The 20,006-nt window shown below is 47.3% G+C and overlaps 1 protein-coding gene across 1 annotated transcript in view; it reads right to left on the reverse strand.

Moving 5' to 3' along the window:
- TULP4 (TUB like protein 4) overlaps window positions 1-20,006 on the reverse strand; it is a 169,085-nt gene that overhangs the window by 22,591 nt on the left and 126,488 nt on the right. The window contains exons 4-8 of the mRNA XM_061207381.1: window positions 18,298-18,478; window positions 15,788-15,922; window positions 12,150-12,316; window positions 2,696-2,920; window positions 1,330-1,564 (exon numbers count right to left, since the gene is read on the reverse strand). Of these exons, the coding sequence (XP_061063364.1) occupies window positions 1,330-1,564; window positions 2,696-2,920; window positions 12,150-12,316; window positions 15,788-15,922; window positions 18,298-18,478 (943 nt within the window). The remainder of the gene's footprint in view (window positions 1-1,329; window positions 1,565-2,695; window positions 2,921-12,149; window positions 12,317-15,787; window positions 15,923-18,297; window positions 18,479-20,006) is intronic.

Here is a 20,006-nt window from a genome sequence, read left to right on the forward strand (position 1 = left end):
TTTTTCTCACTTTGCCCTCCTGCCTCCACCTGCCTCCGCACCAGCCTCCACTCCTTCTACTTGCTCTCCCTGCTCCTGAAGACAAAAATCTGACTAAGGTAAGTACAGCTGTACTGCTTTCAATTTTATACAGTAACACTGGTAGCAGAATGTTGCCACAGATGCTGAGTGAATAAAGAAAAGCAGACAGAGGTGGATTGACTACATAAAACACTAGAGGGGCAAGGAGGCTGAGAAAGCCCACTGCACTGTGACACAAGGATGACTCTGGTCGTCCCATGACCTGTGGCTTTGGGGACATAATGAGGGGCAGAGCCCAGTCTAATGGGCGGGAGCGTGAGTGGGAGACGGGAAGTGGAGAGAATAAAGATGAACTAATGGAAACAAACCCAATTCAGCTCGTGTCGTTTCAAGGTCAGGTGCGTGCCAGGCCCTGGGGGTACCACGATGACTCAGTTCCCTCCCCGCAGGCCCCCGGGATGTGGGGGCCAGACGGAGCCCTGGCGTGACAACCACCGCGGGCCCTGAGGGACACGGCGACGGGCAAGACTCCACAGGGAGGCGGCAGCACCTTCGGGCCGGAAGGTCCTGCTGACGGGGACACGCAGGCCATGCCAGTCACCAGGTGGGGGTCCCCGGGCTAGCACACACGGTACCAACAAAAAGAACACAACACGGTTCCTTCCCTCGAGGCTCCCAGAGAGAAGTACGCAGAGCAGCTGGGCACACCACCGAGTCATGAAGACCAGTCTAGGAGGGTTTCTGGAAGGCAGGGGTGGTTCATCACGCCAAAACCTCTATGGGTGAGCAAGCAATTTTCCTTGGCAGCCGGCTAAAAAGCAGTGAACGGTGGATTAGAGAGGAGCAGAAGCAAGGTGCTAGTGGGAGGCGGGGAGCAGGCTGGAGGTCTGGAAACTTCAGTTCTATTGTCCCCTCGGGGGGGGCGGAGACAGCACCTCACTACTACCTTCCGACGGCCCCACAGCACACGAAGGTCCTCAGTGAACACCTGATAAGTAACCGACAGAGGAAGCCGCCATTCCCAGAAGGCCTATGCCAGCTTCCCCCGACTGGAGCCCGCGCTGCCCCTACAGCCCCGGCCACACGGAAGCCGTACAAAATGCTGTTAAAAACCCATCAGAAAGTACATTAAGAGAGCCATTAACTTTAACGGGATTTTGGAAATGGAGCAGCTTCAGGGATGCTCCTCGCCAGCCAAGACAGGCTCACATTTCATCCACAGGCTCCCCCTCCGCACAGCTCGCCAGGAAGGCTATTCCACAACCACGCCCGACAGGGCTTCAGCGCCTCTGGGGGAGGGGGCCCCACCTGATCTGCCATCTGTCCGTGGGTCCATGATGACGAACTCGGGCCGCAACTTGCTGATGCGCCGCCCCTTGAGGATGGGCACGAGCCCGCCCAGGTGCTCCAGGTAGAGCGTGTAGCAGGGGCCGCCCACCTCGGGGTCGTCCTCTGTGCGCTTCATGGTGCAGTGCAGACGCTCGCTGCCGGTCGACGGGTAGCTGACGAAGTCTCGCATGTTGCTGGGGTCTGGAATTGGGGGCTGGAGGCAGCACACAGAAGGAAGAGAGTGTGGGCACCACTGATTCTCTGCACCGGCTGCAGCTCAGGAAGGGTTAACTACGTGCCGTGAAACAGGGACTCGCAGCGCTGGGTGTGTGTCAGAGTGCCAGCGGTTAGGACTCGGCGCTTTCACTGCTGGGGCCCGGGTTCAATCCCTGGTCAGGGAACTGCGATCCCACAAGCCGCATGGTATGACCAAAAAAAAAAAAAGAATCTCCTGGGGGCTTTTAAAAAATACCTAAGCCAGGATCCCACCTCAGACAATGAAACTGGAATCTCCAGGGGATAAGCCTGGGCATGTGCATTTTCTAAAAACTCCCCAGGTGATTTCAATGTGCAGCCAGGGTTGAGAATCACTATTGCAAAACCAAGATTGTAAACCAACTTGAAAAAAAAAATCATAACAGGTTCTAAAACTCTGTTTTACAAAAAAAGTAACCAGCAAGCCAATCTGATACTTAGAAGCAAAGACAGAAAACAAAAAAAGAGAATACAGAAAAGAACCTAAGGTGCAGAGGGCCAGAGGCTAAGGGGGAAACCCACCCTTGAACAGCAACTGGCAGCTATGTTCCACACACCCCCACTGCGAACAGACTAGTTTCCGGGTTACAACCCATATAAAGGACAGCTGACAGTGAGTGCTGGCAGGGGTCAGCTTCCTCAGCACAGCGGTGAGGAAAGCAGGCCCTAGGACTGAACTGGGCTCAATCCCGACCATTCTCGTAACTATCGATGGAGCGAGTTACCTGACTTCTAGGAACACGTTTCCCGCTTTTTCACATGGGAACAATGGCAGCTTCTGCCCGCAAGTCAGGACTGAACGGACGGACTGACCATCGGGAGGCCACAGCAGTCAGGCTCGGAATACTGCCTTTACAAGAAAGCTCACATCCATCACACAAGGCGAGTCCCCCAGGGACACTAACGCTAGGGACAGACAGCACACAGGGAGGACCACGGCAGAACTCTGGGGCGCCGCACGGCTTCTGTGGACCTGCTCTGGGTCTCTCGCCCGTCTCCCTGACTCTGCCCTCCTCCCGGCGGTCCTTGCGGGGCAGGCAGGCAGCCAGGCAGCCAGCAGGGTGAGGAAGGAGGAGGGGTAAGGCTTTACCTTGATGGTGGGGATGAAGGCAGTGGAGAGGTAAGAGCAAAGGCGGGGGGGCAGGGTCAGCTTGCTGACGTCCTTGTCCTCTCGCAGGGCGCTGGCAATGGCCTGCTGGCACAGCAGCTGCAGGCTGGACACCCGGTGCTCCACACGTACCACGTACAGGGCCGGTCCTGACGCCATCAGCAGCCGAGAGTCCCGGTGTCCCCAGCAGATGGAGATGATGGGGCGCTGCAGGGAAGGGAAGGGAGACTACGTGTAACCTTTTGCTCTTGTGAAAAGCAAAGAAAGATCACGCTCTCTGTGTCAAGCAAAATAAAATGATCTAACAGATTTTTAGAATGTTGGTTTTAAAAAGCACAATCGAGGATATTAAATCCTACATTATAAAAAGTCGGTATTTTCAGGCTTCCCTGGTGGCACAGTGGTTACGAATCCACCTGCCAATGCAGGGCACATGACTTCGAGCCCTGATCAGGGAAGATCCCACATGCCGTGGAGCAACTAAGCCCGTGTGCCACAACTACTGAGCCTGCGCTCTGGAACCCGCGAGCCACAACTACTGAAGCCCGCGCATCCAGAGCCCGTGCTCTGCAACAAGAGAAGCCACCGCAATGAGAAGCCCGTGCACCGCAACAAAGAGCAGCCCCCGCTCGCCGCAACTAGAGAAAGTCCGCGCGCAGCAACGAAGATCCAACGCAGCCAAAAATAAAATTAATTAATTAAGAAAAAAAAAAGTCAGTATTTTCATTGAAAAGTAGTTAGATCCCCAGGCCAGAGCACAAAGCACCGGAATAGTGTTACCAAATTCTTTTACATGTATTATCTCATTTAATTTGGTGACATAAAACCTAACTTAGCTCCATATAATCATATCTCTGCCAGGAGATGCAATCAGCCTGGGGTACAGTAACCCGTATTCCTTACTGAGGCTCTGGCTACCTGGATCCTCAAGTAACAGGGGTAGTTTCCAAGGCTTGGAGAGGTAGGGAGGAGGTAGACCAGATGGCCCTTCCCTTTTGTCCCGATATGGAACATTTCAGAGTCAGATCAACAACACCGGATTTGAGTCACAAGCTCATGGCCCAGGGAATAATATAAGTCTCGTACTTTCTCATGAGTAAAAAGGGGGCTGTGAGGATTAAAGGAGATGAAAGATATCAGAGTGCTTCTGAGACTCATCACAGGTGATAACCCACAGATATTCAATCACTGTTATTCTCAGCCATCCTTGAGCCGATGGGGCAGGAAAGGGGAGGGAGAGGAACACAGTTCCTGTGGCAGCTGCTCTAGGGGTTTGTGGCCATTATTTACTTTGAAGAGGCAGGCTGGAATCCAAGTATGCAAGTTAGAAACTGGCTGCACTGGAAAAAAAAATCCAAAGCTCAGGGGTGCCATGTAGGAAAGATCAGTCAAGGAAGAAAGAAAGAGGTGGAGGGTTGTGATGCAGAAGCAGCGAGAGAATTTGTTCATTCTGATCCAGACAGATGGAATTCCAATTTAATGAGGTCTTGAGGGGTTTCAAAGATCAGAAGTGGGGATACCAGATCTTTTATATGAAACAGGAAGAGAACTTTCACAACACTTCAGTGACAAGCATCAAGATAAAAGAAACACATGAAGACACTTGCTTAAAATAGCCTCCAGGGTCAGCTAATTCTGGCTTCGAATTCAAAACAAAAATGCAAGGCTGAAGATAACTCATCTTTCATTTCCATCATGGCGAGGCCGGGCAGCCGATGGGTAGGACCACAGCCGCAGTCCCCTGGAGGAGGATCATAGGGCCTGGAGCTCAGTCTGGGGGCTTCAGAGTACTTCCAAGAAGGGCCTCCTTATAAAAGGACTCCTCACAGAGGGTAGACCCCCACAGAGGAAACTGTTAGGTTAGAGCAATATGTAATCACTGCCGAAGACACGGCAGACGACACATAAAAAATATACGAAAAGAGTTTCTTCGGTATGACCAACCCCCATAAGTGCAGTTTAGGACAAAGCTCTATTAGTAGCATAATCATGCTTGATCTTAAAGCTGTAAACCGCCCTGCCAACCCCCAAGTCTCCGAAGATAATATTTGCAACCTACAGCTCAAATAATGAAGAACCATTTCCAATTAGCACAATCTGACTTGGCTGGAACTGGTTGCAAAAATACCAGACACTTCTTTCTTCCAATTTTCCATGAGTTTTGAATCCATCTTCCTGATGTCCCAGTGGTCACAATGCAAGAACACATATATTCATCCTCTCTTCCCCTCCCTCCTCCTGGTTTGCTTTTCATAGTAATTACCTCTGTGTTACAGCTGATTACATGTTCTGGGAAGGTCTTCTATAAGATTATCATTATGATAAGTATGTTATCTCACAGCTTTGTAAAAAGGAATTTAAACCACTTTATAGACTTTCAAGTCTATAAACTGATAAAAATCCTATCTGTTATAATTACAGGTATAATCACTACCTATCTTAACAAAAATTAACAATCAGGTCTTAAAAACTTACTACATTCCAGTAGCACATTAAGGTATCTTAATAAGCACCCATGTTATCTCATTTAATCCTCTCAACTCTGCCACACAGGCATCATTATTCCCAGTTGACATATGTGGAAACTGAGACTAAGAGAGCTACGTAACTCACAGCTGATCAACAGGAGAGCACGTTCTCACCCATCCCCCCACCCCACTGCTTATGCTAATCTTACTACAACGTGCTGCCTCTCTGTCAATCACAAATACAGTCACGAGCCCAAATTCTCCCCACAGTTCTCCCCTTAATCCGCCTGGTCAAGGCTATTTTACTCAGAAACAGATGCAACAACGGATGTGTAGAAAAGGCAAACAGACAAGAGGAGAAAAGAGCTGCATAAACCGCAAGTGGGCGATGACCCGAATAACCCATTATGGCAGAAAAGAGCTCCCAGGTCACGTGGGCCCGCACTCGGAGGGAACCCAGCCACGCAGGGCTGCCGGGGGAGCGTGAAGCAGCAGGAGGCGGAGGAGGGGTTGTGCCCTCCACACCCGGTGTGGCGAAATGAGGGAAACTGAGAATTCTCAGCAAGGAGGAGTGAAAGGACTGAAAACTAGAACCGGGAAAAAAGACCTGGAATTATCTGGCCTGGAGAAGTGATGCCTGCAGGGTCTCAAAGGACCTGTTATCTGGAGCAAGGTGATCAGGAAACCCCCTTTTCTAAGAGCAGGACAAGACCACGACCACTAGGAATTTATAGTACAGTATAGTATACAGTATAGCATTCACTTACTTGCCCAAGTCAGTGACGATTTATTTATTTCAGCAAAGGGGGAAATCACACTCATTTAATTTATTTTTACAGCATATGCCCCATGTAAGATAATAAAGTAGCAAAATAAATACTGGTGCCTTTGCCATAATAAATCTTAAAGCTGTATTAGAAAAGTAAGGAAAAATTTACAACTAGTGAAAGCTGATACTCTTGTCTGAAGATTTTGAGGCATCACTGACATGGGGAAATTGACTGTCATAGTTACCATTGAGTCTGAGGCCAGTAAGTAGGGCCATGACCTCTCAGGATCCCTATAAGTCCTGTAAGCCCATAGGAAGTCCTACTACCTGGGATCCAATGCACAGCATGGTGATTACAGTTAACAATACTGTACAAATACTTAGAAGTTACTAAGAGAGAAGATCTTATACGTTCTCACCACAGAAAAGAAATGGTAATTATGTGACATGAGGGAGCTGAGAGCTAACCTCACGGCAGTAATCATATACGTATAGCAAATCCAGACGTTGTAGACCTCAAACTTACAAAGTGTCCATGTCAAATATATCTTAATAAAGCTGGAAATAAATAAATAAGAAAATTAACACACACAACAAAACCCTTTTATACCTTGTTTACACTTTTATAGTTTTTTACATGTCATCTTACTTTTTACAAGTCTCATTTCCTGCTGGTGCTCATCTTCCTGTGCTGTTTACTGGCACTCCAGTCTGCAAAACCCTCAGTACAAACGTGCTGTTTTCTCAGAAAGGACAGGAATCAAGGCGGTGGTAAACGCACGTGCCCGCAGACACAGGGTTGGGGCGTCCTGATTCAGCGGCCCCGGCCCTTGGGACCCGCCGCTGCAGGTAGAACAGGAATCCCCTGCTCACTGCCCCCGGCAGAGCGAGTCCAAGCGCATCTTTCCCAGGCACGTCCCACCCACCAGGATTAGCTGCAGCGGAAGAGAACCGTGTCCAACATTCTCTTCCAGCGAACCTGGGAACACGCGAGGGTGCACACAGACGCGACTCCCGCAGATGAATGTTTTTGTTTTTGAACAGCTGCCATCTGCTAGGGAGAAACTCAGCTGTAAATGTGTGGACTTCATCGCTTTCTCAAATTGCACAAAATGACTATTTTTAGAACCGATGGCTAGAACTTAATTTGTGTAGGTATTCGGCACGTAAATCTAAGGCAAAAGGGCAAGACAACGAGCTGCATTTCGGGGAGCATCCGTGTGGCGGGAACCTGGTGCTTTGGTGAGTTTGCTGGCCCGATGCCAGGTGTCCCTGGGCCGGAGAGGTAGGAGAGGAGCAGCCAATGGACAGTCAGGCTGTCCCTCTCTCTGTGCCAGACGCCGGCTACTTACAAGGAAAGCGGGTTAGTCTGCTCACCCTACTTCCGCTGCCGCAGCATCATGGAAGGTCAACGGCCTGGTTCAACCCCTTACGGCACCGAAGAGACGCTAAATGCCTCCCGACCTCATCTCCTGCTGCTACACGATCCAGGCCATGCGTCCGTCCAGCCCTGTACTCGCCTCCTCAGCTGTCAATCGGTCAGTCAGTAAATCCCTGTCAAGTGTGTGTAGTGGGCCAGACACATGCTGGGCGTTTGGGGATTGACACGGAATAAAAGAAACTCCCTGCCTTCACGGAGCTGACCTCTGAGGAGGGAGGGGGAGAGAGAAGTGCCTCAGGCTCTGTAACAGGGACCGACTACCTGACGGTGTCAGCTAGTGAAAAATGCTACGAGGTAACAACAGTAGGATAAGGGGCTAGAGGCAGAGCAAGGGGGTCATTTCAGACAGGGGAGCAGAGAAAGCTTCCAGGCAGGAAGTTTCAGCAGAGGCCTGAGATGAGCGAGTTGGTGACGCTTGTGAGTGGACTTGAAAGCTTCCTCACCACACCACCATTTCTGCGTGCAGCACTGCGCTGCGTGGAGTCCTCTAGAAAGTTAAAAGGGAATAAAAAGCAGGGTGTCCTTTCCACGTTAAAGATAAGCTATTCAAGCAGGATTAGAGTCAAGAGACAACAAAAGGGTCAAACCAGCTACACTGGCCCAAGAGAGAGAAAAAGAGGCCATCCAGGTACGCAGCTGCTGGCTGATGGAGCCCCGGGATGAGGAGTCAGACCCCGGGAATGTCAGAGGGGTATCCTGTCTCCCAATCACTTTCCCTCCTTTCTGAGCTCCCCTAGGAAGAAGGTCGGGATCTCTGTCTTAGAGGAAATGCACTTCAAATGTCTCACAGCCCCTGGTAGGAGGGGGTGTTTGTTTGTACAGGCAAGTACACAGGAGGAAAGCCTTCCAGAAGAGTTCACTTTTAAATAGACCAAGGTGGTGACTGTTCACCGTAAAACTGTGTTGGCTGGAGCCATGGACAATTTTGAATATTAAGTTACGATGACCTGGCCACCAACTAAGCTGCAGTAATAAAAGCTAGCTCAGGATTCAGTTGCCCAAATCTCCGTTTTGAAAGAACATGCCGTTCTTGTATTTTATAAGCAGACAGCCCAGAAGGGACTTTCTCAGCTACCTACAGCAAACAATGGGAAAAGCACACCTGTGGCAGCTTTGAGAGAACAGGTACAATTAATTCTCAACAAAAAAAGGCAAATATAGTTTTGCTAAAGAATTCTCCTTCAAGAGCATGGAAGTCTATGACCGTAAATGCGCTCTCTCACTTGATTTTTCGGTTCCCACACCTACCATCTTCCTACCCAAATATCTTACATCAACACCTGAACCTTACAGAATATAAGGCAACTCCACCAACTTGCCTTTAATGCAAAAAAAGTTCATAAAGCTAAAACACACACACAAACCAACCAACCCACCCAAAAAACCCAACCATCCAACCAAATAAAAAACACACAGACCTGAATTACTGAAGCCTGTGAACTTCAGTCAGTGGTGCTAACCCTCAAAATCTGTGGTATGCAGATGTGCAATCAGATTATGCAATTACATGTAGATGACTACAGATAGCACCTAGTGTGATGGACTCTAGACTTTTAAATTACGACAGGAAGGAAAAGAAAATAAATGACAGTGTATTTCCTTCTAGGAGCTTCAGCCACAGGCATTGCTGTTATGAGTAACTCAGGAGAATCAGTTTTAAAGTGAGGCTGCCGCAAGTTTGTGCTGGGCAACGGCTTTGTACGCAATAACCTACAATCTCATTAACTTGGAAATAAATTATCCAATCTAAACCGCATTTAGTTCTTTTTATAAACAGCCCAATAAATTGCCTAACTTCCTTCCTGCTATAAAAACGTTCCAGCCTTTGGACAACTTGAATAGCATAGTACAGACATGTGATTCTAGAATCATTACAGACAACAGTTAAGTTGGTGCTACATATAATCAGTATTGTACTTGGTTTTTAATAGCATCATTATTTAACTTTATATTATTGAGGTGATTTTTCCAATGGTTGAAACAGACCCTCAAATGAAAAAAGAGTCAACAATTTATTAAAATGCTGAGACACTGTGTGAATATCTTTCTCCAAAGGAAAGTGAGCCAAGCCCCTCTCTAATCCCTGAGCCTCAAATGGTTTAAATTCAGGACCTATGTTAATTTCATGGGATAGTTGATGAGAACTTTTGCAATGGTTAAGGCCGTCGAGCTTCTACTACATTCTGAGCACAGTGAAGATCAGAAAAATGAACAAATCGTGGTCTTTGACTTTAAGAAAATAAGGCAAGTAAATACCTGCCAGAGGTAATAAGCAATGCACTGGCAGTAGGGTAACAATTACTGTGCAAACAAGGTAATCTCTCCTTCAATCCCAAATCCATAGGGACTCCAATATCTACATTTATTTTGCCACACACCTTGGCCACATGCTAATGGCCTCAACTCTGCTCCACTTTAGCTCTTCCTGGGTTCGCCTCATCACCTAGAACTACTTCACTTCTAAAATAGGAATCTGAATTTCCAAGCGCAGCTTCCCATCCTGTGTTTATCACTTCTCCCTGAACATGCCTTATTACGACTTTATATTACTTGCCAGTCTCAGGTCATAGAACAGATGCTACCCACCAAGGTTCCCTGGCTGCCCATTTCTCTACCATCCTTCGCAGTTCCCTGAATTCCTTCCAGTTTTGGTCTCTCTGCTATATGAATCTCTCCAATTCCTAATTTCAGGCAGCCTGTACCACTTCTGCCTCTCAGGGTTGCAGAGGCGGCCTGGGCAACGTTGACTCTCACTTTAAAACCACGCTGTCCTGCTCTGGCCGGGGCTTGATTTCAGCTTGTTACCTTGAAGGGCTCCTGCATCACGTTCTACGCACTAGCACTCAGAGCTTTGGGCTCAGGGCCAGCTGAGTAGGAGCCCCTCAAAATATGTTTGCTGGATGCTTGAACAAACGAACAAACAAATACGCTTATCTGCCCACAGAAGATATTACACTGTCAAAAGATACATTTAAATCCTATAACAACTCAACAACAAAAAAAACCTAGCAATCCAATTAGGAAATGGGCAAGGGTCTTGAATTGACATTTTTCCAAGGAAGATATACAAATGGCCAACAAGTACAGGAAAAGATGCTCAACATAACTAATCTTCAGGGATATACAAATCAAAACCACAATGAGATAACACCTCATGCCCATTTGGATGGCTATCATCAAAAAACCAGAAAATAACAAGTGCTGGCGAGGATGTGGAGAAGCTGGAATCTTTGTGTACTGCTGGGGTGAACGTAAGATGGTGCAGCCACCATGAAACAGTATGGCAGCTCTTCAAAAAGTCAGACACAGAATTACCATATAACCTAGCAATTCGACTTCTGGGCATTTATCCAAAAGAACTGAAAGCAGCAACTCAAAGAGATATTTGTATATCCCTGTTCGCAGCAGCATTATTCATAACAGCCAAAAGCTGGAAGGAAACCAAACATCCATTGATGGATGAATGGATAAACAAGATGTAGTGTACACATACAATGGCATATTATTCAGCCTTAAAAAGGAATGAAATTCTGACACAGGCTACAATGTGGATGAACCTCGAGGACATTATGCTAAGTGAAGTAAGCCAGACACAAAAAGACAAACACTGTATGGGTCCACTTATGTGAGGTACGTAGAACAGTCACATTCATACAAACAAGAAGGTACAGATAGTTTTGGTTTTGCAAGATGAAAAAATTCTGGAGATTGGTTACAAAATAATGTAATACACTTAAAAATGGTTAAGACAGTAAATCTTATGTTATGTGTATTTTACTACAATTAAAAAAAGATACATTTAAATAATTAATGCCTGCCCCTAATTACAAGTTTCCCCAAATCTGGTATACCTGTCTCTCTGATGAGCTGGGTAAGGTTAGGACATAAGTCCCTAGTTTATTATCACCCCCATCAACCGTCAGCTCACTCTCAGACTACACTCCACTGTAGTGGAATTCTGCCTCCACTATAACTGATCCAGACCAGAAATGAGGCGGTCTAAAGATTTCTGGGAAATAAAAACAAATAGAGGGCTTCCCTGGTGGCGCAGTGGTTGAGAATCTGCCTGCTAATGCAGGGGACACGGGTTCGAGCCCTGGTCTGGGAAGATCCCACATGCCGCGGAGCAACTGGGCCCGTGAGCCACAACTATTGAGCCTGCGCGTCTGGAGCCTGTGCTCCGCAACAAGAGAGGCCGCGATAGTGAGAGGCCCGCGCACCGCGATGAAGAGTGGTACCTGCTTGCCACAACTAGAGAAAGCCCTCGCACAGAAACGAAGACCCAACACAGCCAAAAATAAATAAATAATTAAATAAATTTATTAAAAAAAACAAATAGAAAGGGGCCCACATGTGAACACTTTCTTAAACATCTTTAAGCTTTTTTACTTACTGTTTAACAATAATTTAGTTTAACTGTAAAAGTACATTACTGGCATAACAAACAAAATCAGAGAAAATAAATGTAAATTCAGCATTTACTTCTCTGCAAGTTTCTGATTTTTACCTCAGGATGACGATCAACACCAGCTCACTCTGCTTACTCACTGTGCACTCGTTTGGGAATGGAAATGGGTGTATTTTGGTTAAAAGGCAAAAACTTCTTTTTCCCTTACTTCTTCTGGTTTATACCCCATAATTTAATTTAGGTCAACAAAAGATTAAAATCTGTCAAAGATAATTACAATGAGTAGAACCAACTCACGAGCATTTAACGGAGGTTGGGTGCAAACTAACACATCAGACACACATCCTTACTTGCACAAGCGTGTCCAGTGTAAAGATGTGCTCCCCACGAACATTGTAGAACTTGACCATGGCACTCTTCAGAAGAGGGCCATTGGGAAGGTCACCAAGCTGGGTCGGGCGTTCCATACCAGCGACTGCCAGGAGGTCTCCCTGCGTGCACCACTGGGCCACCACCTCTGAAATCAGAAAGAGGAAAATGGTCAGCACAAGGGTGGGACCCTTGCTTTCCTGCAAAGATGCACTGGCTTGGTCAGAGTCTGAATTCATGACTGAACTATTTTTCCTTGAAAGATAACAGAGTGTGCACCCCAAAATATGCCACATTGGCATGAGAATTATGTAGAGCTGAAGGCAATGGAGAAGAAGCAGATAGAAGAAAAGCTCTCTCCCTTCCCCCTACTTGCCTAAAAGCAGGACATAAATCTGTGAAGGTGTCTACCCATCCCCCACCAGGAAGGACAGAAATGAACCACTGGTGACAACTCTAGACCATCATCAACACCAGGGGAATCTGCATAACAAACTTTACTAACTAGCCCATATCTTCCGTTAGCTCCCCCATATATTTACCTTCCCACAATTTGCTGTCCTAGAAACTTCAAGTCTTCTCCTTGTCTTGTCACTTCTCCAAAAAATGTATTGTTCTTTTGTTAACATGCTATCTAAACCCTTTGAGCTACTCATCTCTGTGCTTCCACAGGTAAACACAGTGCATGTGTTGTTAAACTTCTGTGTGTTTTTCTCTGGTCAATCAGTTTTTTGTCAGTCTAACTTAAAGGGCCTGGTCTGAGAGCCTAAGATGGGTAGAGGGGAAATAGCCTTTTCCCCCCCTCCCCGCTACATCCTCAAGAAAGAGGAAAGTCACAATAAAGGGTAAAAACCCCAAATGAGGTGAACCAATTTACAGTTCACTGTATGATAAACAGAATTCCCCGAAGTTGGGATAATCAGCAGATTTTTCTTCAAGGCAGAACTTCCTCAGCAAACATCAGCAAGGCAAAATCCCCCCAACCCCACGAATCCGGAATGAAAATGGAGTTGACAGGGGTGGCAAAGAGGGCTGGCCGTGGAGACCACGAGGGGTCCAGCACTGTAAGTTCTTGCACACATGACACAGATTACAGTGTTGGTGACAAGCTGGGGAATACCAGGAGTCACCTTTCTTCATGGAAAAGTTCTCTGATGATGTTTCTTTGAGACAGTAAAAAAGAAATACTAGACCCTTCTGGTCTACAGATCTTCCTTGGCTTACAACAGGGTTATGTCTGGATAAACCCACTGTAAGTTGAAAATGCATTTAATACACCTAACCTTCCGAACATCATAGCTTAGCCTCACCCACCTTAAACATGCTCAGAACACCTACATTAGCCTACAGTTGGGCAAAATCATCTAACACAAAGCCTATTGTATAATAAAGTGTTGAATATCTCACGTAATTAACTGAACACTGTACCGAAAGTGAAAAACAAAGTGTCCGGGTACAGAGTGGTTTTAAGTGTATCGGTTTTTGACCCTCGTGATCGCGGGGCTGCCCGGGAGCTGCGCTCACTGCCATTGCCCAGCATCACGAGAGAGGAGGGGACTGCATATCACTAGCCTGGGAAAAGATCCAAATTCAAAATTCAAAATACGGTTTCTACCAAACGCATAGTGCTTTTGCACCGTCATAAAGTTGAAAAACCCCAGGTTGAACCACAGTAAGTCAGGGACCGTCTGCACCTTGCAAGTCAAATGACCGACCTGTCCGTGATGGGACAGGTTACTGTAGACGGAAGAAGCTGCGGCGAGCCATCTTTGACAGCACCTGGCAACCTCTTCCCAGTATTTACTAACAGATCCCATAAAGTGGTGGACAAAGATAAATAAATTTTCAAAAAACGATTGCTGTCCATACCACTCGTAAGACTGAAATATTCTGAAACCAAGACAGAAAAGAGAAACTGCCTACATGCAGCACCTACTGGATGACACCAATTTACTGAAACATCACCTAACTTTCTGAAATTGGGAAGACAGTGCAAAAGCATCTCGTGTCATGAAGGCATAAATGACTGAAAACATTTTGAGATTAGACTGAGATTTCTAGTTAGGTCATCACAAGAATGCTAAATTTGCCTGTATTTTTAGGATAAAACTCAAGTCAAGTACTTTCACATTTGGGAGGGGTACTTTGGGTCGCCTTCCCAAGTCACCTCACCTTCATGTTCCCAATCCTCTCATGCCCATTGTGGGAATGTGTTAGAAGGGTTGCTCCAATATAATTTAGTTTGATAGAGAACAAAAGAATACATCCAAGGAATAAAAAATAAAGTTTCCATAGGTAGTTTCCAAGATGGTGAAAAATTTGAAAAACTCACCCTACAAAGAATACAAAGGAACTGAGTGGTAATTATGATATTTTCAGTCCCGATCAGACACTAGGTAGAGAACGAAGTTCAGGACGGCAGAACTAGAGGCAGGTACTGATGAAATTAATAAACTTGGTTAAGAGGTTTAAAAACAGAATTTTAGAAGAACAAAAGTAGAGCTTGGATCACTAAATATATGAGAATTTATGATGACTATCTTTTTGTTTTAGCTCCATGAAAGACAGAAAATTCAGAAAAGAATTTACAGAAAAGTCCAAGGAATTTAAGTTCATCATCATCGTAAAAAAAAAAACTTACTCAGCTCCTAACGGGTCCATTTGTGATAATAAAGAAGGACTTCTATGTGTCCCTCTGGAATTTATAGGCTAAATAATTCCTTACAATTATAGTTTTGAAACAGCAAATGGGACACTTAAAAGAGGGAGTTTAACTTGTTTCCAAGAATATCCAATAGTTCTGAAACAGAATTAAGTGCTTGTGGGGTGTGCAGGCAGGTATGATGCATTCCCGCCAATCAACAGTTAAGTATGTGGACTTGATTCTCCATATCCCTGGCATTCCTGAACAATTCAGACAAGAAGCAACATGGCCAGGACTCTCTGGTCTGATGGCCAGTTTCAAGGGACAGCAGCAAGCTGAACTGAAGGTTCCGGTTTGCCTCCCCACCGCCGGGCCCCGCAACGGCTCCCATTCAGATTACAGCAGGTCCCTTAACCTCGAGGACCAGAAGCAGCCCTGGAATTCCTACACTGCACCATTCAACCCTGAAGAGACAGAACTGTTTTTCCAAAGAACTCATCAGAGGCACGACCTCGACGGTATTCCTGAATTGCAAAATTCAGAACACTGCGAATGCTTACGGACGTTAATAAAATGCTGTCTCTTCCCTTGAGACAGCATTTCATTAACGTCCCTCAGGAAGGCATCAGCCCCTGACTGCTGACCTTCACACCGAGGCCTCGGCTGTCTTGTGTGTCACCTGCTGCCGCAGGCACGGCAGGTGCTGCCGCCCAACGCCCGCAGCGCTGGCTGGAGGCAAGCGGCCCACACCCGAGAGGATCACTCCTGCCGTGGGGGGAGAAGGGCAGGTGAAGACGAAGGGGACTGTCAGGAATCCCTCCTCAAGGTGAGACTAGATAGGAGTCGACTTGTCAGCTAAGCAGAGGGGCGAACAGACTCCATTAAGCCCGGAAGAGGCCACTGCAGAGGCCGGGGATCAACAGGCCTGGCTGTGACGCCCAGCTCGGAAGGCTGGCCGCTCGGGCTGATCCGTACCTTTCAGCCCCGACTGGATGGCAGTAGGAGACAAGTCGTCATAGTTGTTCATCAAGCTGATGTCTCCTGAGGTGAAGCTGACGGTGAGCAGCGGCTTGATGTTCTGCACTGGGATGGGATACGCCGCTGGGCCATCTGCGGGGACAGAAGTGCCGAGTGAAAACGAGGCAACAGGCACGTGACCGGAATCCAGGCCCGCGTGCTGCAATCCTGCGGAGGGCCTCGAAACTGCCCAACAGTGCAGATCAGACTCTGGGCTGGGATATTACCAAGTGAGGCAACGCTGCACAGCACTCAGGAACTACATGAAGCACCGGGGGCGCTTCCCGGAGCCCCCTGCAATGAGAGGCGCTGGAGACCGCAGCCCCGAGGGCACCGAGCAGGGCTCCCTGGGCTCTGTATGCCGTGCTGAGAGAATGTGTGCAGAGTTTATTAACCTCTGTGGTCACGGGTTTACATGTTTCTGATGACGTGCAAACGTAAATTATTTTAATGTCACATAACGTATAAGGATGGTGGGAAGAGGGACGAAAACATTTTCTTAATCCTGGTCCAATGTACAGAGAAAAGCTGCCTTTCAACACTGAACACGCTTTCACTGAACATTATAGGAAGTGAGCAGCCACCACCAGTTCTCTGCTTTTACCAGAAGAGACCCCACATCTGGAGAGAAGGCCAAGGTCGGATGTGGCTCACACCCAGCGCACAGCCAGCAGAAAGGAACCCTGCTTTGTGCGTGCGAGGAGACTGTGCGTTAAGGAAGGAGCCGGGAGGGACGATGCTCTGTACTCTCCCACCCGGGGCGGGCCAGCCTGACGTCTGCTCGCTCACCATGCTCAGCCCCGCCTGTGGAGGATCCCCAGTTATGACTCTCCTTTGCTTCACTTTTAAGATGCTGCAGGTACCTACCTCCATGCTCAAATCCCCGAGGTCACCAAGAAACACCCTGCCCTATCTGAAAGGCAAATCCCAGTCATCCTCCAAACCGGCCCTCTGCTTCTGAAGAGGGTGACAGGTTAGAGCAGTAGCCAGGAACTGCGTTCTGCTCTTAGACTTACTCTGGACTTGCTTTATCAACTTGGTCTCTGGATCTTGTTTCTTCCTCTAATAAATGTGGATAAGCAAATACGCATTCAATCCAGCAAAGTTCTGTTTTAAAAGGATGCTGAGTCCAATGCTGAAAGCACTGGCTTCATCACCACGAGGTGGAGGAAGGACCAGCACTTTGCTCAAGGCTGGGGCCCCATCAGGTGATGGATTCCCAGGAGCGAAGAACGCCCTCCCTCCCGAGACCCACCAATCCTGAAACACTACCGCCAATCTACATTTTTTTCACAGGGTCTGAAACACTCTTTCATTACTGGTCTGAACACTGCCTTCTCCCTAACTGAATGAATGACTATGTATATGTGTACGTCTCTGGGAAGCATGACACTTTATCACGTCTGGGACAAGAGGGAGAAGACTCTAAGTACCAGTGAGGGCAGATGCTGATGGGGGAAAAAGTTAAAAATACTCTCCCTGGACCAGCCCTTCACAGGCTGAACATGCCCACAGTCACAGGGAAGGGTAGAAACCGTCCAGCGTGTGCCTTTAGCCCATTAAGGGCACTCAGCCAGCCGTGTGAGCACAGCTGCCCGGAAGTCCCGCAGCAGGTGACCACGGGGAGTCTTTTCCTTCCACTATTCGCAACATATTCTCCTTTTAAAAAAAGAGGTTGGAGCAGGGGATGGGACACTGGGGAAGAGCCAGAGCCCTGAGTGGGCCAGTGCTGAGGGCTGACATTGGGGATGGCCAGCGTCGACACCAAAGGCTTCTGCTTTGGGGGCTAAGACACACTGCAAGGGGTGAAGGAAGCTGGAACCTGAAATTATCCCCACCAAGGGTCTGAAACAATCTTTCATTACTGGTCCGAATGTTAAAAAACTCCGACGTCATCTACTCTAATCTAACATCACTGTGAGGCTTGGGGCCGGGGGGTGAGGGAGGCAGGTTCACCTGAACTGAGAAAGCACAGACCTTCTGCCTGAAATAAAAAAGACAGGGGCATGGATACCAGCCCAGTGCACTGGCCTTCACTATGGGCAGAGCTAATCCTTTCCCCACACAACTAAAGCTACGGGCTTTAATAATGTTAAGGATTTGAAACACCACAGATAAGGGTATAGGAATAGCACAGCATTTTTCATCTTCAGCTCTCTCTACTCTCACTAAGCAGCTAAGTCCCATGACACCCCAGGGACATGGAAACGGCCATAAGTCTTGTTTTATATCTCGGAAAACCTAAGCCAATGGAGGTTCATCAACCTGACCAGTGATTCTGCAGAAAGGGATGGCAGAGAGAAGACGGTCCAACCAAGAACAGAGATTAGGCCAGTTCTGCCTTGCACTTCCGTTGAGAACCCTGCCCAGTAGGTTAGGGAGCCGTGCGCACGGCGGGCCTGTCCCTTCCCCTGTGGATGGGTTCATTCTCCTTCCACACTCTTGTCCCCACGGAGCCCGCGAGCTACCTTGGGGCGGGGAGTAGTCATCGGAGTCGGTGTCACTCTCGCTGCTGTCCTCCACTAGGAAGGCGGGGTAGTTCCAAGACATGCTGAGGATGCCGTCTGACTCGTGCAGGAGGACGTGGGCCAGCATCCTGCCATGGCAGTCCATGACGATCACCTGCCCGTCAGCCGTGCCAAACAGCACCTGCAACCAAGGACCAGGACTCGTGATGGACGGGGAGAAAGGTCTGTGGTTTCTGGCAAACCTCACCACCTTGACTTGTCCACCAGGACTAAAGAAAGAGACCAGGTAAGCAACTGAGGAAATACACAAAGCAGGAAGTGGCGGAAACTTAGCTGGCTATTACTGGAAGAATTTTAGTCCTCTATTAGTGAAATGTGACTAATGCTATAATAAATATATTCATTATGTTATGTGGACGTTTTCAAACACCGGCAAAATCACTGTTTCACCTTTTGTGGGTTGTTTTTCTTTGTTTTGTTTTTTTCGGTTGAAGGAGGAGGGCTAAGAAGAGGATAATATTCTCTTATTTTTCTTAAAAAAAAAAAGCAGCAGCAGCAGAGGTTCAGTGTTAAAAATCTCTTAAAGAAAAACTTTAAGTGTATGTAAGCATGTTTGTCTCATGTTCTATTTCACTGAGACAAATAATGGTGTTGATGTATTTAAGTAATAATGTTATAATGAATTAATGGTATTAATACATTCATTAAGTGCTTACTTTGGGCTAAGCACTATTCTAACCAGTTTACCTCATTAACTGTCAAAACAATCCTGGGAGCTAAGTGCCAGCACTGCTGGCATGGAGCTGAGACAGGCCTGACGGCTTGTGTGCTGAGGGCTGCTCCTAGGGGCCCCCCAAGTCACCCGGCCCGCAGGCAGGCACACGGCCAGGGCTAAAGCACAAGCACTCAGAGGGAGACTGGACAGCGGTGGACGCCCTCCATCAGAGCGGCAGAGTGGCTGCTCCTGGTTGCTCAAAGCCCCCCCGACGGGTGTCATCCCACTGGACGACCCCGAGGGGACCCTTGGGGCCTGGGAAGCAGGACCTCCCTGAGGAGTACACCGTATTATCTCCTGCTTTGTGTGCTAGGCTCTGCAGTTTCTGCGTCTGCCGGCATTGAAATCTTTGTATCTTTTGTGTCTAATGACATCTGTCTATCCACCAACAACTCATTGTGAGAACCATACCAGGATCTACACAAAGGGAAAGTTATTTAAGACTTTTAGGTCCATACTTCTTTTTGCTTTTTAGATTTTGACAATGAGCTCCTTGAGGGCCAAGACCGTCCACAGCTGTACCCCTGGCACCTAACAGAGCTTTGGGTACAGTGGGCACTCAATAAGTATTTACTGTTACATGAGTGAATTAAAGTCAGTGACAATCAAAAGGCAATTATCCTGATGATTACGAGAGATTAATTGCAAGGGAAGATATATTTCATTTAAGCAGTAATACGCTCACAGAATTTACAGAGCTGTTTTAGATAAACCAATTGTCCATCAAATATTCCTTTAAACATGATCTACATTTTTAATGACTGGAAACTTAAAAACAAAAGAAGCTAAAACAGTTTTCCCCCAGGGCCAGTGATGAATCATCATCGAATGCTGCTTAAAGGAAAAACAGATAAGACGTAATAGGAACACAGTAAAAATCATTTTAGAAAAAGTTGAATTCTTGGCTGCCAACAGAGAAAACAAACAGTATCCA

This window comes from Eubalaena glacialis, chromosome 12 (assembly GCF_028564815.1).
Source record: "Eubalaena glacialis isolate mEubGla1 chromosome 12, mEubGla1.1.hap2.+ XY, whole genome shotgun sequence".
In the NCBI taxonomy this organism is placed as follows: Eukaryota; Metazoa; Chordata; class Mammalia; order Artiodactyla; family Balaenidae; genus Eubalaena; species Eubalaena glacialis.